Below are 18643 nucleotides of genomic sequence, written 5' to 3'. Positions count from 1 at the left end.
TAATACAGAGTTCCTGTCTTTTAGGTAAAAAAATTGCCTCAACCACTCCCACCCCCACTATGTTTGACATTTCTCAGTTCTTTTGTGTCATTTTTGAGCAGCATGTCTACAATTTAATGCGTGGGGGCTTCTGTGTGAGGTATGTTCAGGAAAGACAAGGAGAAAGGGCAGAGCTGAGGGTAATAGTACAGGTGAGTGGAGAAGAAATGATAAATGTAAAATACAAGCTGCATTCTCCTTCCGACAACCACAGATGCCTGCAGAGGTAAAAACGTGAAGCTGTCGTCTCCCAGAAGGCAGTGACTAGTTTTGGTGAGTAGGGATTGTCTAGTTGGGAATCTGACACCTGAGAAGTAGTGTTGAGTTGGGCCTTAAAATATTAATAATGTTTGACATGCAAAGAAAAGGAAAGTTGTCAGAGGTAAAAGTCTGAGCAGACAGTAGTGTGGAAAGTTGTAGAATGTCCAGTAGCTCAAGAGAAGTGCAACGGAAGGAAGAGTCAGTGTACTGAAAGCTCTACTGGGGTAATAACACAAAGGACCTTGAATGTCATGCTGGAGTTTCAACATAAGCATGGCAGAGCCATCAAGGGTTTAGGAGCAAGGGAAGGAGGCTCCTGCTTCGAAAAGAAAACTGGTGAAAATAAGAACAGCGTGCAAAGGGAAAGCTTGAGACAAGACCACTCACGGAGGATATTTCAGTTGCTTAAAAGAGAAAAGAGCCTAGGGACCCACCCGGTGGCGTAGCGATTAACACTCCACTTCAGCGGCCTGGGGTTGCCAGCCCAGATCCTGGGCGCAAACCACGCACCGCTTATCAAGCCGTGCTGTGGCAGGCATCTCATATTTAAAAGAGAGGAAGATGGGCACAGACGTTAGCTCAGGGCTAATCTTCCTCAAAAAAAAAAAAAGGAAAAGAGCCTAAAGAACATTATCAGAGGGACTACAGAGGCAGAGGCATGGACTTATTTGGGAGATGTTTTGGAGGTAGGATTAAGAAGTGAGCAACTGAATGAAGAAGAGTTTTTAAGTTGAGCAATTAGGAAGATAAAACTAGCAATTAGGGAACTCTGGAAGGGAATCAGAATTACACAGATCATTTTGATTTGCATGTTGAACTTTGAGGTGCGTGTAACAGGGTATCCATGTGCGAATACACAGCAAGTAGACAGAAGACAGTTCAGGCCTAGAAGTCCAGCTTTGGTAATTGTGCACAGAAGCACTAATTAGAACGTGAAAATGGTACTGAAATACTCTGTCTTCCTACATCCTCTTTTGCCCTCCTAAGACTTAACACCTTTACCAATACTCTTGACCTCATCCTTTCTGACTCGTGTGTACTCTCAGCTTCATCTATGACAGTCAGTTAGTTGTTGAATTAGAACATATTTCCTCTGAAACAATGTTAGAAGGTGGTCAGTTGTCTACCTACCTGTAAAAGTCTGTTAACAGATGGTTCTAATTTAAATTGTGAATTCTGATACGAGGGCCTAGTTAGTGAAAAGGAGAAATAAAGTTCCCTTCTCTTTTCTTAGTCCAAGATTTGAAACACGTAAAACTGCTCTTTTATAATTCTATTTCTCTTTTTGTACATCTCCCATCTCCTATTGACCCTAATTGCTGATTATCCTTTTTTTAGAGTGTGGAAGGCCCCCAACTCCTGTGCCCTCTGTGCAGTTGATCCCTGCTTCAGGTTGAGGGAATCAAAGTATTTACTTATACTTTGGGATGAAAGGCTGACAGGCTCATCATCTTCCTGTATATAAACTTTTGAAGGCCAGTGCTGAACTGAGAACATTATAAAAGCACAGGCCTGCCTTGCTGAGCATGTGATCCCTGAGCAAACTCCTCCAAGTGGCTTTTTGTACTTTATTCCTTTCTCTCTTGAACCCATAAATCTTTCCAAAACTCCCTAATACAAGTTTTCAAATGGGGAAAGAGTATGTCTGTGTTGAGAGAAGAGATGGTGTAGGAGGCAGAATTGCACAAGCACAAATCATGTGTAATTCAGAAACTACTTGTTTTTAAATCTGAAAGGACACTTGAGAGTACATTTTATAGAATGTTATTTATAAATACATATAAAAATGTAACCTTTGAAACTTTTGAAAGTTTTAGATAGGATTCTCTGAAAGTATTGGGTGGATAGAGTTTTTTTAAGAGTTAGGGATAATCTATTTTATGCTTGAACTAAACCTTTGTTCTTTAAATCTCTTGGATTAGATTGTCTTGAATTAATCTCTGACAGTTTTCAGATGACGTTACTTTTCATATCCTTTGCCACTTTCTTGAAGGTCTAAAATAAATATGCTAAAATGTGTAAGTAATCTTCCTAACACCCAGGAATTGTATTTGCCAAACTTAAACTTGTATTATAAAAACCCCAAATTGAATTACAATTTAAGATTTATAAAAGGTGTTGCGTTTACTGAGGGTTCATTGTTGAGATCTTAGAATTTAATTTCTAGAGTAGAGTTTACAGTAATGTTTCCTTAGTGGAGAACTGGTCACACGAATGCGAAGTTCCCTCTGTTAGAGGAATAGATTATTACAGATGACATGCATTAGTCGCTGAATTCAGTATAATGGGAGAAAGGGACAACACGGGAGAACTGGCAGAAGTAACCTACATGGATAATCAGATCACATTTCTCCAAGGAGCTGCATGTTCTACTCAAGCACCATTTAATTAGAAGAGATCACCTATCCTGAACGTATAAAAATAGCTTAAGATGAAATGACGTTCTTAAACAATGATGATGAAAATACTTCATTTCTCTAGTCATTCACACAATAACTTTTACGCACGTGTAAGAAAGGATTCAGGAAAGTTAAGTACTTTTTCCTAGTCCAATACATAAGTAAGTGGCAGAAAAATATGTGGTATTTTACATCTGGTTGTAAAGATAACAGATACTAGTCAAACTCCTCCAAAGCGTCATATATATATATAGCTATTCCTAACTCATTATAGTCCCTTTATTCTAAGATTAAAGAGTAACTCAATTAGTTGGCAAAACCAAATTACAAATGTGTTCTTGGCAGTCTAGAATCTTAGAGAGGGGATGGCAGGTAGAAGATATTTCGATGATCTTTGACTATTTTCAACATGCAAATATTAGATTTAAATTGAACTCAAAATTGCTTTCTAACAGCAAGATCTTTAAACAGTAAGCTCTTTGTTAGTATACTTTCCGTGACAACATGGAATCATAGAGGGCTTCGGTTCTTCCTATCAAAACCTTAGAGAGATCTACAATTTGGGAGATCTTCTTGCTATAAAATAAGGGCTCTCAAAGGTCCCTTCCAAAGTTGAACAAAATTACCCTTACTCTTCAAATGATTAGGCATTTACTGCTCTCAAACTTTAGAATGAAAGGATTAATATCAAAGATTGGATGGCCCTTTTCCATCAGCCTTCCAAGGGTCCTAGTCACTGTGCATTCAGTCCAGTCTCCTTAACCAACTGTGTCTATTTCTTTTTTCTTTTTTTGGTGAGGAAGATTGGCCCTTGGCTAACATCTGTTGCCAATCTTCCTCTTTTTCCTTGAGGAAGATTGTCCCTGAGCTAACATCTGTGCCAGTCTTCCTCTGTTTTGTATGTGGGACACCACCAGGGCACAGCTGGACGAGCAGTGTGTATGTCTGCACCCGGGATCCCAACCCACAAACCCTGGGCTGCTGAAGTGGAGCATGAAAACTTAACCACTGTGCCATTGGGCTGGCCCCATGTCTATTTCTTAAGTTCCTGTAATCATCTGATGCTTGAGACCAGATCTGGAATTTCAAAATTAAAACAACAGAATTATGTTTATGAAAGATTCAACCAAGGTTTTCTGATTGGTCTTTAGCTAATTAGAATACCCCATTTATGAACATTGCAGTTTTCAAGATTTTACTATGTGTTGAATTCAAAATAACTGGGGAATAGATAGATGGAAATATATGCGATAAATATAATCTGTTAATTGTAGGATCTAGGTAGTTGGAATATGAATGTTCACTGTAAAATTATTTTCTTACTAAAGATTTCTATGATGTTAATAGAATTGGGGAAATTAAGGCTGCTTTACTAGTTCACTTCAACATTATACATAAGTTCAGTGTTTGCCAATAATTCTAAAAGCTCACTTACATGTGGCACATAGCACAAATAAGCTAATCTTTCGAGCTTGTAAACTTTGAACCTCTTGAATGTTTTTCTTGCACTTTCAAGTAGGGTGGTTTGTTGGTTATTAACACTTCTAAAACAATACTACTCTAGGCAATGACTGAAACACCAAAGCCATTGGAAGAGCTGAATCAGAGAAAGGATAATGTATTTAAGCACTGGCTTGTTTGGGAAATGTGACAGCTGACATTTAATGTTAACGTTGACATAAATGTTAATGATTGAAGAAGCTTTAATTAGCGGAGAATAAAGAGGTAGGTGGAGACTATAAAGGTTCTGAAGGGTATTTATAATAACTGCCCATGTCTTGAGAAGAAAGTTAAAGAAATTCAAGTGGAATAACTTGAACCTCAAGTAGTGAAGGAAATATGTGTCTGAGAGTCTCAAAAGGGGATGCTCAGGGGCTCATTAGCACTGGTGACTAGGACGTAGAAGGGTAAGGCAGTATGCAACTCCTAACAGCTGGCTCCTACCCTCTAAACTTTCATACTGAATTAATACCAGTGGAGCTAACTGAAGGCTAAAAGCACTTAAAATGATTCCTTAAGTCATGTAGTTCCACTTTCCATGACATTCCATTCATTCATATGAAACACCGCCTTTGAGTCAAAATAGATAAAGGGCGGACAAAGTGTGGTCAGGACACCTCTTAGAACATTAGTTATATTCGACTGCTGGCAGGCAGCTCAGAGCTCTGCACAAAGTGTTTTTCATATTTGAGGTATTTTAGAATAAAAATTTTTCATCCATCGTTTTTTAGTATTTATTTTTTTTGCTGAGGAAGATTAGTCCTGAGCTAACATCTGTACCAATTTTCCTCTGTTTTCTATGTGGGTCACTGCCACAGCATGGGGGATGAGTGGTGTAGGTCCATGCCAGGGATCTGAAGCCACAAACCCAAGCTGCTGAAGCAGAGTGCACAGAAATTAACCTTTAGGCCGTGGGATGGCCCCAAGTGGTATTTTTTTTACAATCCCATTTAGTAGATTATATGCTAAGAACAGGGAATTATAAAGTATAAAACAATACCAAAAATGGTTAGACCTTTTATATATATATTAAAAACTGTAATGAATATAAACAAAACTAGACCATTAGTATTTCTAATTCAGCTACATTTAACATTTTAAGGCCAAAATTTTAATGTTTACTGACAATAATGAATGTTAATGCTTTTCTCTAAGGGTCTTATGAAATTATATAAATATTTCACAATGTGTTAAAATAAATTTAAATAAATCCCTTCTCATTTTTAAAATATAAGATCGCCCAGAAGAGTCTGAACAGTTATATAGCTTATGTCAATTTTGAAAAGGTCTTTAACAGAATACTTTTTTCAAGTTGTAAAATATTACTACAAAGCAGATACTGCCTCACAGATGTAATAGTAATAGTTCTTAATCCCCTCTCCCAACAAATCAATTAAATTTTTCTTATTAAAAGAAATGTTATCACTTGCAGCTTTGAAGACTACTTTATATTGAGATTTTTGTTGAAATTAAAGTCAATTTAACAGTATTTTAAGTCAGTACTATTAGCAGTAAGCTAAGAAAACTAGAATGTGGTTATTTCCTTGGAAAACAGGTGGTCACAGCAAAGAATTCTGGTCTTCCTCAATTTACCTCCATGAAGACATTTCTAAAAAGCATACAGTACTTGGGCATTTAGTTAATAGAATTATACTCCTAAATTAGAGAAGCAGGAATTTTGCTTCTGGTTTCAATGACACTTTTTCTGAGGAACTACTCATCCTACACAAGCTGTAACACACATAAGATCAAACAATAAGGAACATGCACTCAATCCATTTCTAGGACTGAGGACTGATTTCTGCCTGGGGATTCTCTCATCTGAAGAGACTGACCCTTTAAATTTTCTAGCAGCATTCTGAAAGAACCGGAAACTGGCATACAGCAAGATATTGATTTTAATTTGTAATCTATTTTCTAGCTTATAAACAGAAGTTGGTGTTTTGAATTATGTGAACCATATATATACTTAAAATCACATAGTACTTTTAAAAAATGGCAACCATCAACCCAGTGGGCATCCATCTATCTCTACAAGTTGATACTATTTCTTTTCGTAAGTTCAGAGTTGTGGTATACTCCTAGAATAAAGGATTCAAGAAAGACTAATCATATAATCATTTCCCCAAAAGAGAATAAAAATATTATACCATTTTTTGGGACAATATTGCTGATGGGGTACAATGGTCTATGTACATTTTTTATTAAATCTTTCTTCACATGATTCCTTTAAATAAATACTTGTCATTACTGTAAAGTACTGTTTTAACCTGAGAGAAGTTGAGTCAACCTGGAATATCTAGCACTTACATCAGGGAATATTGTATTTCTAAAAAGGGTTTTGACTTTCTTTATACTTAATTTTATTAACTTGGGGGGGGAGGGGTAAGGAGACATCTGTTGCCAATCTTCCTCTATTTTGTATGTGGGTCGCCGCCACAGCACAGCTTGATGAGTGGTGTGTAGGTCCACACCCAAGATTTGAACCAGCGAACCCCAGGTGCCAAAGCAGAGCAAACAAACTTAACCACTACACCACTGGGCAGCCCCTGTGAACATCTTTTTAAAGGTGTTCAAGATATAAATTTTCCAGAGGGCTTAAATCAACCTAGCAGACCAATGCCAGAGTTAATGCTCTGATCCTAAATACCCTATTTTCATCAAGGGAGTGATTCAGATGCTAGGGTGCATAATCCTCATTTAATACTTGAAAATGTTTTCTAATCAAATATATATGTTCTGACTCCAAAACCCATGTGTCTCACTGAACCACGGGTCCTTAAACTCTTGGGAGTCATGAACTTATCTGAAAATCTACAAGGCCTAAACCTGAGTCTTTGGTTCCGTGATGCCAAGATCCTCTGCAGGAGACCATGCTGCATAAGTAGCATATATTTATCTGTACAAGTACCTCAAATATTCTGCCACCCTGTTTGGAAAACCAATTTCATTTTAACTCTAAATAATAAATTACAACTTTTAATGTAGTTTAGAAAAATTAAAGAAGTATTTCTAAATACTTCCTTTACACTCTGATGAATTTTGTCTCTTGCAATGGGATTAAAGGCAGAAATTATTTGTAATGCTTAGAATAGCTGTATCTCAAACACTACAAGTAATATATAAAGTCTTGAAATTAGTTAACAATTTATATTTAAAAATAAATGAGCCCAGTGGCACAACACTAAATCCTAGGCTCCAAACAAAACACTTAGTGTATCCCCTCATTATCTGTTTGCCCCTGCAAAACATCAGCTGCTGTACAGAAGTTATTTGTGTATTAGTGGCCATCTTTATTTCCTCTGACATTAACTTAGCGTCTATGATCCTGAATAAAGAGAGGTAACACCCCTAACACTAAACTTGGGAAGTACCTGAGTAAATACATTATCTTTAAAGGAAATGATGAGAGAGAGCTAAAACACTTGCTTTATTAACCAACCACCTTACCCTAAGTATCCTCTCTTAAATGGTCCAAGAAACAATTCTATAACAAAAGTGAACCCTAGAATAGAGATACCCAGGAGACAATTTTCCAGGGTACCAGCCCAACTGCCAATTTCCACTCACTCACTGAACCCATTTTCATTGAAGCCTATAATAATTTCTTTTCCTAATTCTGTTCTCTCCTTTCCCTCTAAGCATTACTTTAGTTTAGCATATATCTGTCAGACTTTTCTCTTCCAAAAAGAGCAGAGGAGTCAAGCAGAGGCTGTCTGGAGCCCAGCCACCCTCCAGTTCCAAAGTCTAATGGCTGTGTGACCTTGTGCGTGTCACTTAATCTCTCTGCATCTCATCTACAGCAGTATTTACCTCACAAAGTTGTCAGGAATAAACAGATGAGTGAAAAATGTAAAACTCAGAGAGGAGTGCCAAGCACACAGTAAACGCTCAAATGAGTTTGAACTATTATCATTCCAGTTTTTCCATCCAACCCATTAGGTATCCTAAGCAGCCTGGAGATTACAATGGAAAAGCAAATCAGAAGTAAATCAAAGGAATAAGCATGTTCAGAAACCTTAGTAACTTTTTCTAAGATATGAGGATTAAATGTAGAGTAAAGACACTATACTCAATTCCTAGTTAGTATCTGGAATGACTGCATATATGTGTGTGTGAACCCAAACATTTATTCAGAAAATATTAAAAATTATGATTAACGTTTGTCTTGCTTCCTTTGGACTATCCTTTAAATTTTCAATAGTGCCACATAACTTTATAACTAAATTTTATTACAGCTGAACAGTTCAAAGAGTTGTAATTTTGAAATAAATTTTGCTATGATTAGAGAAAAGTTGATTCAGAAAGTACAGTATACATGAAATTACGGTTCTTGTCCAATTATTACCGGCATATAAATTATTCTGTAAAGTTGTTTCTTACACATAGGATCTAAAATGCAAGGAAAAATGGAATTTGTATTCAAAACAAATAGAAGCAACACTGGCTCCTATAAGCTAAACATATAAGACAGATCTTTTTCTTAAGCACTCTAGATACAAATATTAACTGTATGGGCTGAGAACTTCTCATTTTCAGTATAATTCAACAAGATACACAAGTAGAGCTCTATATCCCCTATAATAATCATATGCAAAACCATTTTATCACAAATACTACCAAAACCCTCTGAAAACATAAACTACAAACACATTTTTAATTCAGTTATAACAACTACAAAAGCAATAAATATCAATAAAGCTATTTGGTTTAAAAAAATGAAGGGCAGTGTAATGTAAATCTGAATACTGCAAAGTTGTTTGTTGAGGATGTAGTCTTGAGTTTCTTAATACAAGGTACTAAACACTCTTTCAAAAAGTAAGACTTACTCTATACAATTTAAAGTCTTGAGCTAGAACTCTAAAAAGAAAAAATTAAGCAGTAGATGAAAGGTAAGTATGTAGAAATAATGGTATAAAATATGATTTTTATACAAAATGTACACTCTTCAAATGTGTAAGGCTTAATATGAATATTTTTGGATTGTGAGTGTTGCACACATTTTTTAGAGAAGTATTCTCAAACAATTCAAAATTCTTCTTCTTCTTTTTTGCTGAGGAAGATTCGCCCTGAGCTAACCTCCACTGCCAATCTTCCTCTTTTTGTATGTGAGCTGCCACCACAGCATGGCCACTGACAGACGAGTGGTACAGGTCCGTGGCGGGGAACCAAACCCAGGCCATGCCAAACTTAACCACTAGGCCATTGGGGCTGGCCCAAAATTCAGTATTTCTAAAATGTTTTGGATACTCTGAAGTGAATGAACATGGTACAGGATGCAATTTGATGTCAACTATCTATACCATTCCACTAATAAAAATAAAACATTTTTTGAGCTCAGGAAAGAATGTATCTTTTGAATGCCTGATCTCTATATAAATTCTACTTTTAGGAATGTCATAATTTTGCAATATGAATTAATATCCACTATGAATTGGCCCGTGTTTAAACAGAAGACAAAAAAAGACACACAAGGTGTCAAATAGTTTAAGCCTGCCCTATGCAATTATACAGTCATAATTACTTTTTACATGAAAGTAAAGTGCTTTAAAGTAAAAAATATTTTTGTAAAAGGTATTAAGTTTCCTAATACTTAATATCCAAATAGAATTTTCTAAATTAGTTCCATTTTACCCATTTCCTTTGAAAAGTACCCTTCTGCCACAATGTAAACAAAAAATGGTCCAAAAATGGTGACATTAGACACATCATAATTTGTGGTGTGGGCCCTTAAACTGAGACCAAATCTTTATTAATCCAAAGCTAGAGAGATTTTATTTCTTGCACATGCCCAAAGTAACTAATATCAACTCACATTTTCTGTAAGCCTTGAAGAATTTTTATTTAACATAATGAGAGGTTTAATAACTTATATGAAAGACTATGTAGCGCTCTTTTGTTCTGTTCACCAACTGTTTTTATGACGATAACTCCGAGATCTTGAATGTGATCGAAAGTGAGAATGTTTTGCTGTCTGTGCTTTAGTTTCAGAATTGGTATACCCTTTGGGAGATTTACATGGGGATCTTGCTATGGAGTCAGAATGTCTTCCATGTGATCTTGATTTTGTTCCTGAGCTAGTCTGCTTTTGAGGTGAACTTGACTGTGATTTTCCTATGGACTTGGACCTTTTTTGTAAGGACTTTGACCTTGACCGTCCTCTAGAACCAGAATTCCTTCTTGGAGTTCTTGACTGCCTTGCTGAGGTAGAACGCCTTGGTAGTGATTTGGAGCGAGATTTAGACTGGCTGTAAGAAAATCGCCTGTGTCGAGACCTGCAAACATCCATAATGTTAGAGTATATATTTCACACAAAAACAGTTAATAGGTTAGAAAACAACACTTCCAGGAACTTACATACTTAACATATCATCAGTTAAGTTTTTACGGACTAAGTTAAAAGAAAGAATTCTAATTTTATTATTCATGCTTTGGTTCAAACATAAGTAATAAGTTTGTAGTATATGTTATACTAGAATATTCAACCAAAAGATTTTTACTTTGCTAGACATATCTTATGATATAGGTCAGCTGTGAAAAATGCCCTGCATATTTAGGCTGTTACATAACTCCTAAGAGGTATGAAAATCTGAAGGAAAAAGAAAAAAGAGAGAAAAAAATTATTTAAAGTTTATCAAATAAAGCTTATAAAAACAAAAACCTAGATGCAGCACTTCTGAATCCTGCCATGATAGAGCAGCCTGTACCAGACTAACCTTCCCACAGAAAACAGCTACATAAAAAAGCTAGATAACGTTTATTTAAAAAACTGTTTGAAGGCACTGGAGAATAACCAACACAAGCAGAACTTGAGGGGTTAAAAGCTATGGTTCTTTTACTAAGCATGTTTTCCAAATGCCAGCATGGGAGAACTGAGCCCAACCAGAAAACGGCTATTTGAATAAGCTGAAGAGACAGAGGGCTACCAGATTAGCTGGGACTTGAGAGGCAAAATCCCAGAGATGACGGAATTGTAAACAAAAAAAAACAACCCTAAAAACTGCCTACAAATACTCCTCAGGTCACTGGCCATCTTCTAAGCTGTGCATGCAGAGGATGAGACTCCAAGAGATCAGCAAAAAACAGCAGCTGGAAGATTCAAGAACTGAGCTGAAATCTGATCAGACACACAGTGCTGGGGAGAAATGCTAGAGGTCAACCTCCAAAAGGTCAAGGAGCCTTAGTAACAACCAAGCTTTCAATTAAGAACTCAAAAGGGCCATATCCTACAGCTAAGAGCCATGCCTTAGGAGTAAGAGTAAAGCTGACTTGGATCAGCCTTAACAAGGTCTCAAACCAAGTCCCGACAGGACCAAGGTGACCTGCCAATACTCTGCCTGCCAGAAGAAGACAACTTTCTTTGGAGAATATCATCCAAGGCCTTTGTAATTTTTCATCGACAACGTCCACGTACATCCATTACAAAAATTATGAGGTATGTGAAAAATAGGCAAGTGACTAAAAACTAAGGAAAATAAAAGACTAACAGATCCAAAGTAATTTGGCTATTGGTGTTATCCAGACAGAATTTAAAAACTTAGTAGGACTAGTATGTTCAAGAAAATAAGAGGAAAAGATAGACAAAACAGATGAAAAAGATGGAGAATTTCAACAGAATATTGGAATCTATAAAAAGAAACAAATGGAGAGCCAGCCCTGATGGCCTAGTGGTTAAAGTTTGGCACAGTCCACTTCAGCAGCCCAGCTTCGGTTCCCAGGTGCGGAACCACACCACTCATCTGTCAGTAGCCATGCTGTGGCAGTGGCTCACAGAAGAACCAGAAGGACTCACAACTAGAATATACAACTATGTACTGGGGCTTTGGGGAGGGGGAAAAAAAAAGAAAGAAAAGAAACAAATGGACATTTTAGAACTGAACATACATGATATTTGAAATTAAAAAGTCATTAGATAGATTTAACAACAGTCTAGATACAGCAGAAGTAAGCAATAGTGAACTCAAATGAAAAAAACATTGTTAGAAAAACATTCTACTGAAACACAATGAGAGAAAAGGAATTTTAAGAAATACAGAATAGAACATAAGAAAAATGTGGCACATAGTCACATAGCCAAAAGGAAAAAGTGAATGAGGTAGAAGCAATATTTGAAGAGATAATGGCCCAGAATTTTCCAAAACTAACAAAAGACATCAACTCACAATTTCAAGAAGCTCAGTAAACCTCAGGTAGAATAAATACAAAGAAAACTACACTAGGCATATCATGGGCAAAGTGCTGAAAACCAAAGTCAAAGAGAAAAATCTGAAAATCTGCTAAAGAATAAGACACATTACCTCCAAAGGAGCAACACTAAGACTGACACCTGACTATGGATATCAGAAGAACAACGGAATGATATAGTTAAAGAAAGAAAGAAAATGTCCCTGCCAACCTAGAATGCTATCCCCAGCAAAAACAGCCTTCAAAAATGAATATAAAATGAAGATAAACAAGAGCTGAGAGAATTCATTGCCAGCAGACCTGTACTATAAGAAATACTAAAAATTCTTCAGGCTGAAGGAAAATAATCCCAGATACAAGCATGGTACTACAGAAAGGAATAAAGAGCAATGGAAAGTATAAATACATTGATCTGGAATAGATTCTGGAATAAAAGCACAGTCTTTTAGAAATTATTAAATTTCATTCTTGTTGTAGATAGTTGTAGAAAACAAAATGGGAAAATTGTCCTTGGGAAAAAAATCTAATACAGAAAAAAAAGATGCTATATTTGGACTAAAGAAAAGGCGGCTAAGGGGCAATTTTAACATTCTTCAGGAATATTTAGGAATATACACACATTCATTGACATATACATTCAACAAAGGTTTATGGAATACCTAACATGAGCTAGGGACTACCGCTAAGTGCGGGGGATATAAGCACAAATAAGAAAAAAGTCCTTGCCCTTTAAAGAGTTCATAGTCTAGTGATAGCAACAAACTAGTTTTTTTCCACATCTACTAAAGGCAAAATAAGAGACCTCTTTTTGGTCCAAGGTAACACCAAGGTAATACATATACTGCATATACTAGTAGTATATGTTAGGCTTATATATATTCTGATCCATACACACACACACAAAATCTGATCCTTACCAAATACCTTGAGAACTAGGTAAGATTTGCATTCTCTACATACAATTTTACAAATGAAAACACTGAGGTCGGGGAGGTTAAGCAATGGTCTTAAAACTAGTACAAAGCAGAACAGCATTGTCTTGCAAGAAGATGTGGTTCTCTCTATTCCTGAAACTCCATGATGATTTGGGACAGTGGACAGACATTCTTTTTGTTTTTCTCCAGCCAAGTATTATACTTTACTTCCACTAGAAGGCAGAAAATGATGTGAATATCCACCTTTTTTAGATCAATCAGGAGAAAAACTGGTTAACTAAAGCTCTAATGCATTTGGAAACTTAGATTTTTAATGAATCAAATGGGCAATTTCTTTCTTTTCCAAACTAAGTCTTTTTCACCAAGGCCAGTGGATATTATTCACTAAGTTAGGACAGTGCTGCTTTAGGCAGAATATTATATCTACTTTGATCTCTGATATATAAACCATTCATTTTATTTTATTTTATTTTTAATTAATTTTAAGGAAGATTAGCCCTGAGCTAACATCTGCCACCAACCCTCCTCTTTTTGCTGAGGAAGACTGGCCCTGAGCCAACATCCATGCCCATCTTCCTCTACTTTATATGTGGGATGCCTGCCACAGCATGGTTTGACAAGTGGTGCCACGTCCACACCTGGCATCCGAACCGGTGAACCCCAGGCCACCAACGCGGAACGTGAGAACTTAATCGCTGTGCCACTGGGCCAGCCCCTAAACCATTCATTTTGTATGTACCATCCACATCATTCTAAACTTATGCAAATCTATATATGTATAGTTATACATATAGGCTATATATGTATATGACAGTGTGCGTATAGATGTATATATATATAAAATTCATAGTAATCTGAACTGTTGAACATCACTCCCTTACGCACTATTCATGTCCTCTGTGAAGCCAGAAGCAGTACCATTAGTACTGGTGTGGCTTTCCTATACACAAGGTGTTAAAAGTCCTAATTTGCTCTCACCATGTTTTAAGTTCTATAAATATGATTTGTATTTCAGTATAGAACTATATATCAGAGTCTAAATAACAATCAGTGGGAAAATGGCTTTCCCTTAGCCATGGGACAAACTGGATTATTCTCCACAGATGCAAGGAGGTTTATACTCTTACACTATCAGAGACAGAATATAATAAAAAAAGATCAAGTTCTAGAATATAATATGACTGTTTCTAAGTATTTCTTCACCAATCTTGGTAATGGCTCAATCCTGACCTGGATTCTCATGGCTTATTAAAGGGAGCTTAGGGCTTATACCCACCTTCATGCCTCCTGTGGATGGGCCAAAATCAAAGCATTTGGTTCACACCCAAGGAGAGGTATTGATCTGACATGTAAGATTCTAGGGCTCTGACTAGGCCACATTTTCTAGCAATCAGGATTCTTGGATATTAAAAAGTCACTGAATGTAGACATGGTTCTCTCTTCCTATCTTTTCCTTCCATTTGGCTGAAGGCATTGGAGCCAGGCCACTTCACAGGCTGGTTTTTAGAACTAGGAACTTGGGTACATATACCCTATGCTGGGCATTTTCTGGTCTAGGCTCTTAAAGTTGAGGAATGGAGGAAATTGGACTGAAAGTGAACAGCCTCGGTGATCAGCTTTGATTTGAAGTTACGTGGGACGATATAAGCTTAGGTGTACTACAAATGGTCCGGGAGAGCTAACTCTTTTATTACTCACAGAAAGAGGATGCTAACGTAAATGTTGACCATTCGCTAAGAACAAAATTCACCTTAAAATTCTACATGCCTATGAAGAAATTAGAGCATTAAAACTAAGATAAATAGCGCAAATGTTTAAGAATTTAGGCATGCTAATACAACTTCATTATATTATTTAAAGTTTCAGTTATTATTTAAATAGCTTCACCAAGTAATTAATTTCCATTGTGATTTACTATTATTCTAACAAACACCTGGCTAGCAAAACAGATAACCTGCAAGTATGTTTCTCTGAAAGATTTAATATTTTTACGTCTTCTCTTCTTCCTACAGTACTATCATACTTGGAACTTATACTTGAAAATTACTTCTCTTTTACAAATACATTGATTTACATTAATTTTAGTCAACCTTCTTTCATGAGTGATATTTCTTATGAGTCAAGTATACATTTTTATTTTTGTCTTTTCTTCAGTATATATTTCTATTAAAAAGGTTAAAGTCTGTCATGAAATAAAAACACTGAAGGTATCCAATAAACCCAAGTTAAATAACCATACATGATAAATAGAGAAGAGCATATCAAAAAACTCTTTAAAATGTTTTCCAGATAAAGTAGAAAATTAACTTTTGAATCCTCTCATATTCTGTACTCACTCTTTAAGGCTATCAGACCGCCTCCTATTTCTTCCCCATGAAGAACTTCTACTTCGAGTTCTCCTTTGGCTGGGGCTTCTTGATCTCCTATGATCACTTGGAGAACAAGGGTGACGTTCTTTTGATTTCATTTGGCCTGGTGCTAAAATATGAAGTGCAAGACTTATAATTCATTACCTGAAAACCTCAGTAACAGCCACTCAAATAGTATTGTTTTCTGTAAGAATTTTAAATAAAAAAAAAAAACTGTCATTGCTGAAACTCATTCTGCTAAATATACAAGATCTAATGTTTAGTCACACTTACTTTTGCGATCACCTTGTGCAAACTGTATTTCAATTTGACGGCCACATACCCACTTTCTATTGAGGTTGTAAAGAGCATCTTCAGCATCACGAACATCTTCAAATATGACTAGCTGTTAAGGATACTTGAACATCAGATATCAAGTAAAAATATTATTTTTAAAGAATTATTACATGTGACATGAAATTATTAAGCAAAACAAGTTCAAGTTATTAAGCTCACATCTCAACATAATATGAATAATCAGAAAAAATTTTACTTTTATTATGAAAATGTATGTCTCATTATAATTTAGAAGAGGGAATCTAAAAATAAAAAGAACAGAAACAAACACATAACTGTACTTTCAATGTACACATTGGTGAGTTCCAGTATGCATGTATAATTTAAAACACGTTTGAGAAAAAAATAAGTCCAACATTGCCTATTATTCTAAAATAAACCGGTTAGGACTCTCTCCCTTCTTTCAGGTAAAAGAGTCATGAGGCTTTTCACTGGAAAAAGTCAGCATGCAGAAGCCTTTACTCTGAAATTAAAATTACTCTTTCATTAAAAGCCTTTTTAATTATGACATTTAGGAGAAACTATTTATTATAAACAAAATAGCACACACACAAAAGAGCTAAAACATTGTATTTTCAAAAACTGATTTAGTCCTTTAAAAATGACCATATTTACCTTTGAAACTACTGCTTTAAAATACCTTCATGTTTTTATTACTTGGGATATAATGATAAAAGAAACATAAAAGCAATCTGTGAACATCTGGAATTACATATATTGGTTTGTAATACCCCACTAAACTCCCTAATCTATATAAAATTATATATTAAACCTAACTAAAATGTAAATAAGCTATAGAAAATGACTAAATAGCTATATTTCAGGTGGTTATTCACTGGCTTTTTAAAAATAGAAAACAGAAAAAGCTCAAGAAATGCAGTACAAAATGAGACTTTGGCAATTACCTCAATGTCACTTGATCTTGAACCTTGACCTTTACTCTTTAAGGCTTGCAAGATGGACTTTCTAAGAGACGCAGAACCAACAAAACCAGACTTGGCTTTGACTCTGGAACTCTGAGTAAATGTAGGAAAGCCGAAGTCTCAACCTGCTGTTGGCTTTGTCTTTCTTGATAAAGACTTCCCCTCTTCCAGGTCTTTATATCTGTGTCCACCCTCCCTCTTTACTCCTTGATGCTTGAACTTTAGGTGCCTTGTCTCGCCTGCTCGGTTTATGCTTGGATTCTAGCTAACAGGTTGGTTCAAACTGGGGGGCGCTTGCCAGCTACTGTGGACTGCTTTACATTTTCTGAGATAAAGAAATAAACACATTTAATTAGGCAATATTAATCTCATAACATATGCTCCTGATACATACACACGTATATGCACATGTATGCAGTACATTCACATGCACACAGTAAGATAAAGGATATTGGACATAAGCAAATCCTCTTGGGCGGCGGGTGTAGAAGTCAAGTGGGATGTAAACGTCTACTATAGGGCCATATCGACCAAACTCACGGCGCAAGTCCTCAGGCCTGAAGCGTTTTAGAAATAAGGCAAAGAAATACGAATAGCTGGATTAAAATATTTTGCCTACAGAAATCCAGTTGAAACCTTCAAAAGAAAGTACATTATCTAGACTAGCATTATCTAAAGTTGTCTCTCATAAGAATCACCCAAGGTTTAGAAAGGAAGAAAAAAAGAAAAATTAACCTCAACAAATTCTCAGGCCTCACCCTTGGAGATTCTCATTCAAGAGGTCGGGATTAGGGGCTGGAAATCCGCATCTTTACAAGCCCTCCAGGGGGCTGTTATGCTTAGTGAGGTTGGGGAAACAGTGACCCAGCACACACACCTTTGAAATTTATTCCTATTATAAGACTTTCCAATTTTCAATATAAAGAGTTCTAATTATTAACTGTTTCATTAAAAACACACTCATTTGCCTCACTGTAATTTCACATTTATGTTAATTGTTTTCAGATAGCAAAAATTAGATTCTAAGGAAGTTCTAAAATTATTTCTCAGGCTTTAAAGAAAAATGGATGTTTATACTATTAAACATACAGCAAAATAACTACCATATTCTCAAATTTGACAAGGATTTTTTTTCAAGGAAGACCAGCCCTGAGCTAACATCCTCTGCCAATCCTCCCCTTTGTGCTGAGGAAGATTGGCCCTGAGCTAACATCTGTGCCCACCTTCCTCTACTCTATATGTGGGATGCCTGCCACAGCATGGCTTGATAAGCAGTGTGTAGGTCTGTGCCCAAGATCCAAACCGGTGAACCTCAGGCCACCTAAGCAGAGCACATGAACTTAACCACTGCGCCACCAGGCAGGACCCTCAAATTTGACAAGGATTTCTGAGCCTCCTGTATGCCTTCTACTGTGATAGGTACTAAAGAGGGGCTACTGAAGAAATACACGGCATATTTGTCTTCATGGAGCTACAATTTAACTGAAGAGACAAAATACATAGCATTAATAGCTGACAGTCACAGTGCATTTATGTGCCAGCCACTGTTCATCTTAAGACCGCTTAATTCTGCGCCAGCCCTGATGGCCTAGTGATTAAGTTCAGTGCGCTCTGCTTTGGTGGCCTGGGTTCAGTTCCTGGGCAAGGATCTATATCACTTGTCTGTTAGCAACCATGCTGTGGCAGTGGCCCACATA

General features: G+C 36.3%; 1 protein-coding gene across 3 annotated transcripts; it reads right to left on the bottom strand.

Annotated features, from left to right (window-relative positions):
- Positions 1-3615: 3615 nt before the first annotated feature.
- SRSF12 (serine and arginine rich splicing factor 12) lies at positions 3616-18181 on the bottom strand. Of its 3 annotated transcripts, none has more exons than XM_046677180.1 (4): positions 16929-18181; positions 15961-16072; positions 15655-15796; positions 3616-10474 (listed from the first exon to the last, which is right to left on the bottom strand). In XM_046677180.1, the coding sequence occupies exons 3-4, from the start codon at positions 15783-15785 to the stop codon at positions 10105-10107; spliced, it is 501 nt and encodes a 166-aa protein (XP_046533136.1). In that variant the 5' UTR covers positions 15786-15796; positions 15961-16072; positions 16929-18181; the 3' UTR covers positions 3616-10104. The 3 variants fall into 3 exon arrangements, with proteins under 3 accessions (XP_046533136.1, XP_046533137.1, XP_046533135.1); XM_046677181.1 differs by having other exon boundaries at positions 15961-16062; positions 17397-17541; XM_046677179.1 differs by having other exon boundaries at positions 15655-16084.
- Positions 18182-18643: the final 462 nt, after the last annotated feature.

The sequence above is a fragment of the Equus quagga genome, chromosome 11, assembly GCF_021613505.1.
Source record: "Equus quagga isolate Etosha38 chromosome 11, UCLA_HA_Equagga_1.0, whole genome shotgun sequence".
In the NCBI taxonomy this organism is placed as follows: Eukaryota; Metazoa; Chordata; class Mammalia; order Perissodactyla; family Equidae; genus Equus; species Equus quagga.
This window is presented reverse-complemented; position numbering and strand designations above follow the sequence as displayed.